Source organism: Hydra vulgaris, chromosome 13 (assembly GCF_038396675.1).
Source record: "Hydra vulgaris chromosome 13, alternate assembly HydraT2T_AEP".
Lineage (NCBI taxonomy): Eukaryota > Metazoa > Cnidaria > Hydrozoa > Anthoathecata > Hydridae > Hydra > Hydra vulgaris.
The window spans coordinates 56467501-56481727 of NC_088932.1; the positions used below are offsets into that span (position 1 = coordinate 56467501).

At 26.3% G+C, this 14227-nt stretch overlaps 1 protein-coding gene across 4 annotated transcripts in view; it reads right to left on the reverse strand.

Annotated features, from left to right (window-relative positions):
* Positions 1-14227, reverse strand: part of LOC136089195 (protein FAM227B-like) — a 66721-nt gene that overhangs the window by 24087 nt on the left and 28407 nt on the right. For all 4 annotated transcript variants that reach the window (XM_065814912.1, XM_065814913.1, XM_065814914.1 and 1 more), the window contains 2 exons: positions 8092-8190; positions 7909-8020 (listed from right to left, as the gene is read on the reverse strand). In XM_065814912.1, the coding sequence (XP_065670984.1) occupies positions 7909-8020; positions 8092-8190 (211 nt within the window). The remainder of the gene's footprint in view (positions 1-7908; positions 8021-8091; positions 8191-14227) is intronic.

Sequence of the window (14227 nt, forward strand, 5' to 3'; positions counted from 1 at the left end):
TTGAAAAATGTCAGTTTTACTAAAAACACATTAAATTAGTACTTTTCTTTGGTGATGCAATTATTAAAAAACAACTAGGCATAATATAGACATTAAATAAACTTTGGGTGCTACTCTTCATAAAGTCATACAAAAATGTAAAGTAATTATACCGTGTTTGCTCTAGGATATTAGAAGAGGAAAAAAACTTATTTGCTCTATAATTAATAAATAATACAGTTATTACAATAATTCAAAAACTTTCTGAAGGGTTAAATATTTATTGTTCCTAAATAAATTGTTATCAAAAAGATACAATATATTTAACATTAAATTTGTTTACTGTGATCATAAATAATATCCCAAAACAAAAGAAAACAACTAAAAAAATTTATATTGCCTAAATTAATTTTAATAGATCTTTTTTTGATTGGTTCACGGGCATAATTTCTCGATGTGCTAAGGTTGCTCTGATGAACTATTCTATTCTATATTTTCCAAATTCTGATTCAGAAGCTCTTGTGACTTGTTGGACACATCTTTCAATAGCTTGCCCATGAAAAGAAAAACAAGGTACATACATCGGAGTATCATTGTATTTTAAAAGTTCATCCTTTGACAATAAACATGCAAGTAAAGGTTCGTGTACATCTAAACTCCAAATAGTTAGATCAAAAAGTGAATCAGCATCTTCATTATGTATACGATTTCGACGACTTACATTGGTGTTTCGTATTCTGAATCTCCACTTAATTTTAAAGCTGTTTTAGTGGCAAATTGTCTTTCTGTTTTTTCACAATGAGCATTTCATGAAGATGATAAAACATACGACATTACAATGTCTTTAACTTTAAGTCTTTTATGACAAAGAAGTTTAATTTACTTGAGTATATGGTTAGGCCCTTCAGTCCACTTTACTTTGACTTCAAACCAAAGTGGCGCATAAACTCCAACAATAAACTCCACCAGAAGTTGAAGATTGTCTCTTTAACTGGAAGTGCAATTTCTGAGTACCAAAGTAAACATATTTTATTTGCAAAATTCAACCATCTTGCATGCGAATATGGCCCAACTTCTTTGCCTTTAAGATTAAGAATGTTTTTATTATTTTTCCAATGAATGTAATTTTCCATCTTCTTCTTCTCTCATGTACTTAGTCAAATCTTTTTGTCCACCAAAAAAAATACATTAAATATTATCATTCATTGCCACTTTTTCAGCTCTACCTTGAATTTCTTTCATTAACCTTATAGCTGCTGGAGAAACCCTGGTAATATCTAAATACTTTTTTTTTAAACTTAAGTCAGCTTTTTCTGAATTATTTGCATTTTGGTTGCCAATGCACAGTGGCCGGATATTAGACATATGGTGGACAAAAAATATTTCATTTTTTTTTTTGGTGCTAAAACCCTTTAAATGTCCAAACAATCACTTTGTATTAAGATATATTTACTTTTATTACAAATTTTAATTAAATAGATGCTAATACTAAAAGTTATTCAATAAACTTTATAAAACTTTAAAAATGCGGTTTTATAATATTTTAACTTCAAATACTTAAACTTTTTTAACTGAATAACAAACACTTCTATGTTTAAACTGGTGTCAAAAGTATTTTGGTAAACAAAAGTAATGTAGCAAGTCGGTGTAATTACCCCTCAACTGGTTAAATAAATATTAAATATTTAAAAAAAATGATGGAGCAAACTTTAAAAGTAAAAATGCGTACTTATGAAAAAATGAAAATTTAGCACTAGATTTGAAACTCTATTATCGAATTTTAATATTTCCACAACATTTTAAACAAGTCTGTAGATTATTTATCATCTTTATATATAATAAAGTATTTTTTTTATTTTCATTTTCTTGGCTGCACATTCTGGATGAATAATATTACAACGTTTTTATTTGTAAGTCCACTGAGCTCTAAAGGTACTATAAAAATAATAAACAACAAGTCTTCATTCATTAAACCTTATAAACACAATGTCCTGTAATAACATCAAATCCAGCCTGGTATCAGTTTAGTTATTTCCTTAAGCATTGTGATTAGCAAAGGAACTTGTACATCACACAGCATTTTAAGAAGTTATACTGTGTTTTAGAAGATCTTTTAGCGTTATGTGTACTAAATAGTCATCTGCATGAATGTTCTTAGGATATGTGGCAGGTTTTTTCTTCAGCACCATTTCTTAGAAGCTGGTATGTTGATTTTAATATATCACCATCAATAAATAATGATAAAGCTTTATGAGGTAACAATTTCTAAGCAGCTTCAATAGGGTTTTAATTTATAATTTAAGCATTTCAATTTAAGTATTTAAACTCACTTCTTAGTTTCAATTTTGTTGCATGAAGTAGTTTAGGACTAGATAAACTATTAATAACATTTTGAAGCCTTTTTTTGTTCTGTTACAAGCTTTTTTAACGTGGTTTCCCAACTTCATTAACTGATGATGTAGCATTTAATGTACAGTAGGTATATTGAAAATCTTAAGCTAGCCAGTTTTCATTACTTCTCTTAAAATAAATATTATCATTGTTTGCAGCTATCAACTTTTTACGATATACTTTTATAAAGTTTTTTTCACTCAGAATTCTCTAATTTAATATCTACAGAAACTAGAAGAGTTAATATCGATGAAGAGAATGGTATATCATTAAGAATTAGTTTATTTTGTCATTTAAGTCCGTTTTATATTATTACTAAATAAAAAAAACAAAAAAATCGTTTTGTAAAGAGTACAATTTATATTGAATTAAAAAACAAACAAAATAACATATACTTTTGTTTTGGAGAAAAAAAAGTTGATTTCAAGCAAATAACATAAGTTACAAGTCATTATTTTATAATGTTAAAGATGCCCAAAAGGGAAAACTAGGGGCAACGTATATCGTTCAAATAAGTTGTATACATATTACAGTTCAAGCACTTAATATAAGTTCTCATAGGTTCTAAAATATGTGACACTTTTTGTACAAAATGAAAGTAATAAATTTACCTTATTATTTAAATTATAATTATCATTGTAATAATTATTATTATAATTATTTTAAAGCATTATTTTAAAGCAAGTTTATAAATGTAATATATTTGCCGATCTTTACTTTATATTTTTTCGTAAAGCTATACTGTTAAATAGTTTAAATATATAAACTAATTCGGTATGCTCATAGAACTTTTAAAATTACTGTTTACTACATAAAAATTTCACGCTTTATTAAAAATAAATTTTTTTTATTATACAAATCAAATCAAATCAAATTTTTCTGAATAAAAATATTTAATATTCTGAATAAAAATATTTCTGAATAAAAGTTCAAACAACAAGGATATTTACAAATGGTAATGAGTGCTAATATTAGGTAAACACCTGTCAAATTCAATAATAATAAAAATAGTGATAATAACAACAATAAATATAATATAGATATCAAAAGTAGTAATTATAAAAAGTTATACTATAAAATATAACAATAATAATATAACAACAGCAATAATAAGAGTAATAAAAATAATTATAAAATTATAACAACAAAGCACTAATAATAACAACAATAATAATAATAATAATAATAACAATTATAATCACTATAATAATAATAACAATATTAATATTAGTAATAATAGTTAATAGTAGTTAATAATTGTAATGTAAATATTTATAAAAATAACAATAACGAAAAGTAGTGAAAACAAAATATATTATAGAAACTAGAAATATAAAACATGTTTTATTAATAACAGTAAGAATAAACAATATTAAAGACAACAAAAACTGATAATAGAAGCCGCAACTACACGATTACATGAAACTGCAACTAATTTTTGTGGTTTTAAAAGATACTATTAAACTCAAAACAATTTTAAAAATAATAAATAAAGTATTAAGAATATTTTTTATTATATTGTCTTAAATATAATAAATAATATTTTTTAGGTTTTGTCTACCACCTAACCGACTATGCAATGTCCAAATTGTCTATTGTTGTTTGAAATTCTACTGCTCAAATATCTTGTTAACTGATATGTTTCTGATATATCAACCAATCTTATTTGTAAAGAACTTTTGTTACCAATTTTATTTTTTTTGAGGTTGCTTGAAAAATAGTTCTAGCAAAGGTATCTTTGCCACTTTTGGACATATGCAAGTCACATTTAAAAAAACAACTGTTGCATCCACTTTCATTACAGCATAAGATTTTGCGCTTACATTTGGTCAAGTCAAATAACTTCAAGTTTGTCTGTATACATATTTCTGCATTTTAATACTGTTTGAGCTTGAGCAGACATTTATCGCAACGAAATTGATATTAATGGGTGATAACTAAGTTTTGGCCCAAATACAAAATTGCATATAATTCTATTACTACACACTCTATATACATTGTAAATTATTTAAAATAAAGCTCTTATATTTTATCATAAAGTTTAATAAAATTTTCTTTCTACTATTCTTTTTTTTCAAATTACAAGAAATGGCAAAATACGAGACCATAAAAAATAAATTGCACAAGTTCATTTTTCAGAATCTTGGAATAGAATCAAACGAAATTATAAAGCATTTCAACAGACCTTTAGTCTCAAAATGTAGTATATACTGTTGGATCAAGCAAGTAAAAGAAACTGGTACATTAAAATGAAAAAATGCCAATGGTGGTCCAAAGTAAGCAAAAGTAGCAACAAAAAGTAACATTAGAAAACTAAAAAATATCTTCAATCATAAATCAGGACATTCTCAGAGAGCAGCTGCAAGAAAATTTAGATCTCTCAACCGTATGTTAACAAGTTGTTAAAAATGCGTACAAACATCAAGTATAGAAAAAAAAATTAAAAAACCACTTCAAACCGAACAACAAAAAAAGCTCGATCCAAATGTAGACAAATTTTACAGCATTATGGAAATTGTGATTTTTTAATTGATGATGAATTGTGTATCAATGTATTTTACATTGAGCCATGCTGATCAGCCAGGCAATGACGTTTTCTACACCGACAACTTGAATAAAACACTGGAAAATGTTAAATACAGTTTCGAAGAAAAATATCCCCAAAAGTTGCTTGTATGGCTCTATCTGGGCTCTATCATTGAAAGATTTTATGACTTAGTTATCTTTGGCTTGCAAAATCACTGAAAGGACAAAACCTTTTATTCAAAGATCAGGAAACGCGATTACAAGACATTTATTGTGGAATTATAACAAAGAAATATGCTAGTTGTATATATTATACAACCAGCACTATATGTGTTTTGACCTGGCTTAGTGTTGGGTATGTGTTTTGGCCTGACTCAGCGCCCACTAATTATGCTTCCAAGGTAACTAAATTTTTTGAAGACCAGAATATACCTTTTGTCCCAAAATTCATGAATCCAGCAAACTTTCCAGAAGTTTGTCCAATAGAAGATTTTTTGGGAAACTTGAAAAATGGAGGTTTACAAGAACAAATGGACAGCAAAAATCTTGTTGAGAATCTTGCGAGAAAAAAGATAGTTGCTATGGCAATATGGACTTAAAGTTTGTACAAAACCATGATTTATCAGTCAGGAAACGACTTAATAAAATAAAGAGATCTGGACTCTAATTACGCATTCATTATTATTTTTTTATAATAGACTTAATTAACAATATTATAATGTAATTGATAGATTTAAAATAAAATTTCAAACATTATTAAATTTTAGTTTAAATTTGTGCCAAAACTTAGTTATCACCTGTTATGTTTGCTTAAAAATATTAGTAGCTTTTTGTAGTAGGTAAAGACTATCTTTATATATATGTTATAAATTTGTTAAAAACATCATTTCAAGTAAATCCATTATTTTCTTTTTTCCAATATTTAGGATGGCAAAGTGATCATAATTAAATTGAACATGTTTAAAAAGCAAATCATCAAGAAACCATTTCCTGCTATTGACTAATTTTTATTGTTTTTTAATAAAAATGGAGAAGGGGACATAAATGTGCCCCACAAATTTTGATGACTATGTTTTATGATTCACCTCATTAATAGCAATAGTAGCATTATGTACATTGATAACAATGATAAGATTGTTACACTTACTTTTTTAGAGTTTTTAGTAAAACTGATATTTTTCAAATGCCCTGCACGTACACAAGTTAAACATTTTATATATCCTATTACATATTTAAACAATTACGTACACTAGAATTTCTAACATTTATACATATATATTTTTTTGTAAAATCCATAATGGTAGACTAGTTTTCTTACGCCTACTGTGTTTGTATGGCCTTATGTAAAGTAGGGCCAGAAGTTATGTCCTATTTTATGTCTATAGTCTGTCTAATTATTTTTTTAATGATTGCATTCCCATAAGCTTTTTAAAAAAAGTCAGAAAAGTGCCATTTTAATGAGGTTTCAGTAAAAATAACATTTTTCAAACGCCCTGCGCCCCACTCAATGGGTGCACAATATTTTTTTTTCCTCAAACATTTTAAGAAAAAAAATATTGCGTGTGCTCCTATATCCAAAATTTAAAAAGTACCACCCTATTGTACATCCCAAACAATGCTTTGCTTATGAAGCTAATAATTAGGGTTTTTTGAACAAAAGCTGTTAATGCGGTAGCAGACTACTGGTAGAACTTTCAACCCACAATAAAAAAGGTTTGAGATTCAAATCCACTCTACATGCATTTTAAAACAGAATGAATTAAGTTAAAATTTGTACAACAATTTCATAACAAAATTTATTTTGAATAAAATTTATTTGTAATAAAATTTATTTGTAAAAAAATTTATTCATAATTAATAAAAATTACATTATAAAACTATAATAAAAATATTTTGAGTTTTTAAAAGTATAAAAACTTTTTATATGGTAAATTGTTTTAAAATACTATTTAAAATGTTGTTTCAGTTATTTAAAAAGTTACTAGAGGAATTTTTTTAAAAGATAATAAAGTACCATAAAAATAAAAAACATGATTCAGTTAGTGAATGTGAACTTCTAGTGACATAGATTCAGATGGAAAATTAAAAAACTTAGAATACAAACTTTGCTCTGAATTATGAAAGTTTAAAAACTTTTGTTCATTGTTGTAAAACTCAACAATTAAAAGCTTACAATCTGTTTAAAAAAAAAAAACAAACAACCTTCTTCACACATCAAAGACTTTATCTGCAACAAATTAACTATCATTAAAATGTTGAAAACAATAAAAAAACAAAAACGATTTCATACTTCACTTCACGACAATACTAAAAAAAAAATCCATACTCTTTGCAAAACAATAATAATCATTTTCTAAGCTTCTTCTGACAGTTGAATTAGGTTTTTGAAGTAAATATGTTTAATAAGTATATCAGATCACCAGTTTGTAGAATTTGTTGACTAAATTGCGAGAAGTCTGCAAAATTCATTACACAATAGTTTTAGAAATGTTTAACTCAACAGTGTATTGTATGACAGTTTAACATACGGTTTGTTGTGTGACAGTTCAACAGACAGTTTGTGGTGTGGCAGTTCAGCAGACAGTTCTTAAAAATGAGGTGGTATATGTAACTGTACTTGCTTTACCAGATGGTTTAAATTCAGTAGAGATCAGAAACATTTTTTTTGCATATAAAACATATAAAAATCTGAAACAGCTCAAAGTATTGTAGAAGTTCAACATAAATTTACAAGTACCAACTAAGTACCATGCTTCACTAAACAGTGGTATTTGTTATAATGCAAAAACAGTTTTATGAGAAAGAAGCCTGGCGTTTAATTAGTGTGTAGCACATTGTTCAAAATTAGCAATCGCTGGTGCTTAAAAAAAATAGCATATTTAATCATGTAGACCAAATTTTATTACACTCTACTTGCATCAAAATGTACCTACAAAGTATAGACAACTTCATGAGTTGTACTCATTTAAAAGATAAAATGGATCACTTGAAAAAACCTAAAATAAAACATACCAGTTAGCCAATAAAAAACAGTTTTAATCAACCAATCAGCAAACAGATAGTCAAAAGTTGAAGATACATTAAACATCAGGTATATTGCTTGACATAAACAGTCTGGGTACAACTGAAATTAAAACAATTCTAAAAATACTAAATATTAAACGCTAAATAAATTTCTATTTAAAAATAGTTTACCTTTAAAAAAGAATCTTTATCATTAAATGGTATACTTAGAAGCAGTAACACAAAACTTTTAGATATTCGATTAAAGAAATGAAACTTTTCTTGCAACTGCTAACAAAAAAATAATTTCAAACCTTTTAATAAAGAGATACATGTAAAAACAATATGAAACAATATTTTTTTATCTTATGCTATTTTGCACATTTAATGTTTGTTCTCTTTTGAAAGTCATTTTTAAAGTAACACTCAAAATTAAATGTTTATGTGAAAAAAACAACACCAAATAAAATCACTGTTATCACTGCAGTTATGGTGCAGTGGTAAGTGACCGTTGACTTCAAAAACCAAGATATTTAAACTAATGTGTTTAATGCCTGCCATATACCATATGGAAAATGGGTAAATTAGACAGCATGAATTTTCTAGTTAAATTTCATTTGCGATGCTCTATGACAACACTGTTAGATTTTTTTAGAGTAACCTTTATAATCAAGAAAAAAAAACATATCTACTATATCAATATAAGGGTGACCATTTGGTTAAATAATTTTAATAATTATTTAATTTTTAAAATTTACAAAAAATTTTTTTTTAAGATTAATTTATAAGATTAGTTTTTATTTTGTTGTTGTTTTACACTGTTTTTATAATTCAATTTTAGTTATTTCATTCATTAATTTATTTAGGGATCAGCAGAGTGTACATACATCGACTGACTATCTTAGGATAGGTGCAATGAACTGTGCATACATCAACCAACTTAAATAAGGAAAACATGCAAGAAGTGTGTTTACATCAACTGACTATCTAAAGATAGGGAAAGTTTGCGTACCTAGGGCCTCCTTCTACCTAGGGCCGACCCACTTTATTTGAAAACTATAAAGATCTAAGCAATATTTTTCTGTCAGGTTATAAAACTATTCATTTTTTAATCCAATTTCACTCTACACACATCAAGAATATATCCTGCAATCTGCTGATCCTGCAATTTCATTGCTAAGACCATAGCCCCTGATTCAATAATAAACTTAATTGAAAACATGTAATCTGAACTGAAAAAAATGTCTAACTGTTATGCAAATTTAAGAGATCGTTAAAAATAAAATATGATATTTGATGGTAAAATCATTTTTAGTTAACTTATACTGTCTGGTCTTTAAATAATCGTAAGATTGGAATTACCACATTAATTTCATTATAGCATAAATTCAACTAAATTGCAAATGATCAATAGTAATGAGTTTAAAAATAATGCAAAAAAAAACTATTAAATAATTGCAAAACTACAAAATTCTTAAGGATATACACAATTTCATAGACGCAATTGGTTTCAAGTTTATTTAACTCCTTGCTTTGCATAAAGATCAAATGTGTCAGACATCAATGTAGAATTTCTAATTTAAATATATAGTTAAAGGAAGATAAATATATAGTTAAAGGAAGATAAATATATAGTTAAAGGAAGATAAACATAAAAATATGAATGGGTAGTATACTTTAAATCTTTATTTGAAATACTAATTGACACAAAAATAAAAAAAATATATATTCAATATAAAAGTTTTTAATAATTAAAGTGGTTAACCACTATTTAAATACAATTTTTAAAGGATCCCTTTTGTTTTACATATTCAAACATTTCAGTAACATTAGTATTTAAACAGATGAAAAAATTTTTTTCAAAAAAGACATTACTTCTGTGTTTTCAACATTATGTCATTAATTATGCGCATAATTAACTAAAAAACAACTTATTTTTTAACAAGCAGATATAACTTAATGATATTATTATTATTCTGTAACTTATTGCTAAATTTTTTAAATTAAGTCAAACTTTTTAAAAACATTGCTTGGTATATGAACTGTGTGCTGAGTCAAAAAAAAATGATTCTTATTTCTCAGATAACTTGGAAATTTCAATTTAGTATGATGCCTAAAATAAGTGACGAAACTGCATAAAAAAATATGTGCAAAAAAATATAATTATTTTAAATAATTATAAAGTAACTATAAAAATGAGACAGATTTTTTTTTAAATACATCGCAGCAAGAAGAACCATTTTTGTTGTTGATTCAATTACTTTTTTTGGTAGTTAAGCTGTTTTAGCACTTTGCCTCCCCTACACTTAAAATGTAACGACATGGCATATGTACTTTTAAGTATTTTTCTACAATTATATTTCTATTATTATATTAATAATATTATTTTTCTCAAAGTGCATAAAATAAAGTTTGTAAAATGATCAAAAACATAAACTTGTATTTTAATCTTTAAACAACTTAATTTTACTTATTAATTATAGAATTTCTAATTATAAAAATTACTTTACTTTTACTAAAACAAACTTTAACACCGAGACTTGCAGAAGTGGTAGTAGTGTAGGGGTAGAGCACTTGCCTCATAAGCAAGAAGTTATGAGTTCCATCCTCACCATGTCCCTGGTAGTACCACGCTCAACTTGTTCCTCCACACAGTGGCCTTGTTTGTCACAGTTCATGTTTTTGAGTTATTGGAGTTAAGAAATGGTTGTAACCACAATTAAAAAAGTAGCCTTCTTGATTGTAGTGACCTTCATGACCTTGAGCATGTGAATTAAAAGAGAAAAAAAAGGTTAGTGCATTATTATTACAAAAGCCATCAAAAATACTTAACTGCAAAACGTTACTGCAAAAAGTCATCTTTAGAGCAAAAAACTAAAGATTTAACTTTGGCTACAAAAATTTTACTTTTTATAGAATTATTGAATTAATAGAAATTTAAAAAATGAAGTCGGTTGTTCGGACAACTTAATTGTCTCAAAATAATATCTCCAGTAGTCCTTCAAAAGTTTCAGCTGGCATTTACCATTAGACGACTAGGACTGTACACCACTGATATATATATATATATATATATATATATATATATATATATATATATATATATATATATATATATATATATATATATATATATATATATATATACATATACAGTGCTTTTTTTCTAAAAAAAAAAAGGTGCCGAAACTTACATGTATTTTTCTTTATATTTCAATAATGAGGCAGAAATTAGTAATTATATTTGTAAATAAATTTTATATGTATAGCTGTTGGTAGGCTCCCTCGCACATCATACCCATAAAGGCAGGAATAAATATAAGAAACCGTTTTCCAATAAAAGAAGCTTTTTTTTTTTCAAATAATGACAGATGATTTTTTTTTTGGTAGGGAGTGAGGGGTCATGTCACTGCATATAAAATACAAACTTTATAAAACTATAAACTTCTATAACAAATCTCATAGTTTTTTCAAATTTTCGTTAGGCATATCCTCTCGTCTCCTTCCCTTGCTCTTAGTGTCTACTGCTGAATACCTTCCGCTAAGTAAATGAACTAAATTTTTAGGATGTTTTTTCTACCAGGTATTCACTGAATCCACGAATTATTTCTCTTCAATTATGATATATACAATTAACTATATATAATTGTCTCAACAAATTATGACTCATCAATTATTATCGAAATCTTACTTTTTGACTTTATGACTTCTGCAATAATTTTTTTCCTCATTTCGTTTCATATATGATTGACAATATTAAGGCATGCGCTTGTAGAATGAAAAATACGACCGATTTCAACTCCATTAATTTTTTGAAGATCAATTTCCATTTCAAAGTTATTAAAAGACTGGTTTCCTTTTGCAACTTTATATGCAGTTCGAAAAATGATTGCTGTTACAATTTTCTCTCGCGTTAAAGATTTTAAAATATTTTTTGACAGAGTCTATTTTTTAGCTTCTTCTACTATCTTAAAATTTTTGTCACACTTTTTTTATCATCACACATTTTAGATCTTAGTTAAGAATACTATCAAAATGATCGAAATGCCTTAATGCTAACATAACACCATTATTCAAAAATGGAGATAAATTGGATCCATTAAGTTATCAACTAGTATCACTTACTTCAGTTATAAGAATGGAATATATCTTAAAACCTACATTTATGTTACTTTAGAAATTTAGGATTTGATTTTCTAGAAAAAAACTGCTGTACAAACCTTATAGAATCTATGGATCTAATAACTCAGGCAATGGAAGATAATTTACAAGTAGATATCATTTTCCTAGATATGAAAAAACCTTTCGATATTGTGCCTCACAACAGGTTGTGTCTCAAACTAAAAAGTTATGGATTTAACAATGAAGCACTTAGATTTTGTATGTAACAGTGCAAGATGTTATTTTGTCATATTTGACATTTGTTAAAATGATTTTTAGTAACTCTTTTTTTTTATATAGGAAGTTTATAATCGATTTTATGGCTTTTAATATGTTTATTTTTACAATTATATACTATATTTTATACCGTTTTAAACAAATATATTATAACTAATGATGACTATATATAGTAGAAACACTTCTTGAAATAAAATAATAAAAAGTTTTTAAATAAAATTAAAAAAATTGTCTTATTTTTAAAAGTATTTTCACATTTTGCAGAAGTAGTTTTGGAAATTAATTTTATTTAATATAGAAAAGACTCAAACAGATCTAAACAAATTTAACTGAATTTATAATTTTTTGGTAAAAAAAATTTTCTTCCTGATCCTTTAGCTTGTTTAATGGATTATAAAACTAATTAACATAATAAGATCACTGTCTGATACTGAAAAAACTTCTCTAAGATAGATTAGAACAAATTAATGACATGGTCACAATTATGGCTATTAATATTTAATGTTAGCAAATGTAAACATATGCATATGCGTAGCAAAAATACTAAGTATAAACACACATTGTATGATTCAGTATTAAACAGAGTTGAACTACCAGAAACCAAAATTGAAAAAGATTGGTCTAGTCAAGTTAATTATGTGTCTGGTAAACCTAATAAAATGTTAGAAATTACAAAATATTTAAAAACTTGAACATAAACACATCTAAACTATTGTACACCTCTTTTGTAAGACTGTATCTAGACTATGTGAATTCAGTGTGGAATTCTTACTTAGAACAAGACAAAAAAAAATTGAAATGATTCAACATAAAATAACATGAAAAAAATCTCTTTAAGGAGTTTTATTTCAAGAGTTGCTAATTTAAATTAAACTTTAAACAAGACTAATCTAATTTAAATTAACAACTCTTGAAAAAAGATGTGACCGTAATGACCTAATCCAACTTAACAAAATAGTAAAATATATGAATAACATAACCTTAAAATATTTATCTGATTTAATAGTTTCAAATACAAGAGGTCATAATATGAGGTTTAATAGACAACAAAACATCCATGAGATACTATTTCTTAAAAACCTATATTATTAACAGTTGGAATAAATTGGATCAAAACATTGTAGATTCTAAAACACTTAAAGAGTTTAAATCAAAGTTGGACTTGTTTTTAACATAAATTTAACAAAAGATTACCTAGGCTTCATACATTGTTATTGTACATGTACACATTAAATATCAAGTTAATAAATAAATAAATGATGAATACATATTTATTTAAATAAATAAATAATTATGTATTCATCAACACTTTAATTTGTTTGTTGGGTGCAATTAACAGTCGCTTAACTTCAGAATAGTTTGTTTTACTTTTAAAATTTTTAACAGCAAACTTTTCCAATTATACACTTTTTAATCTATACTTATTTCACAAAATTGACCAACTGCTTTAAAAACTTTGAAGTTTTTTATCTTATTTTATTCTAATTCACGTCAAACTGCATACTGCAAGCAACTACTTCTAAGTCGGGAGTTACAAGAAAACAAATAATAGAGTTAAAGAGCAAGGAAACAATTGACAGAAGACTTGAAACGTAGTAGGTCATATGAGTAAGGAAAATTGCAGCAATAAAAACTAGACATGTAAAAGTTTTTAGAGTGTGCAGGGTCAGACAGTAAAAGGATGTGACTTTGCTGAATGAGGAGTCAAGAGAGAGTGAGTTTTATTTGATGAAACACAGATGATTTCTCCTTTGAGCAGTAATCATGATTTTTGTAGAAAAGAAAAAGAGATGCAACTTTACAATAATGGGAGAGAGGCTCAAGCTTGGCAGATAAAGTAGGTCCAACTACGTTCACAATGCATTTTTGAACTTTGTCTAAAAGAGAGAGAGCATCATTAGAAGAACCAGCCTAAATATTTCAAAAGAAT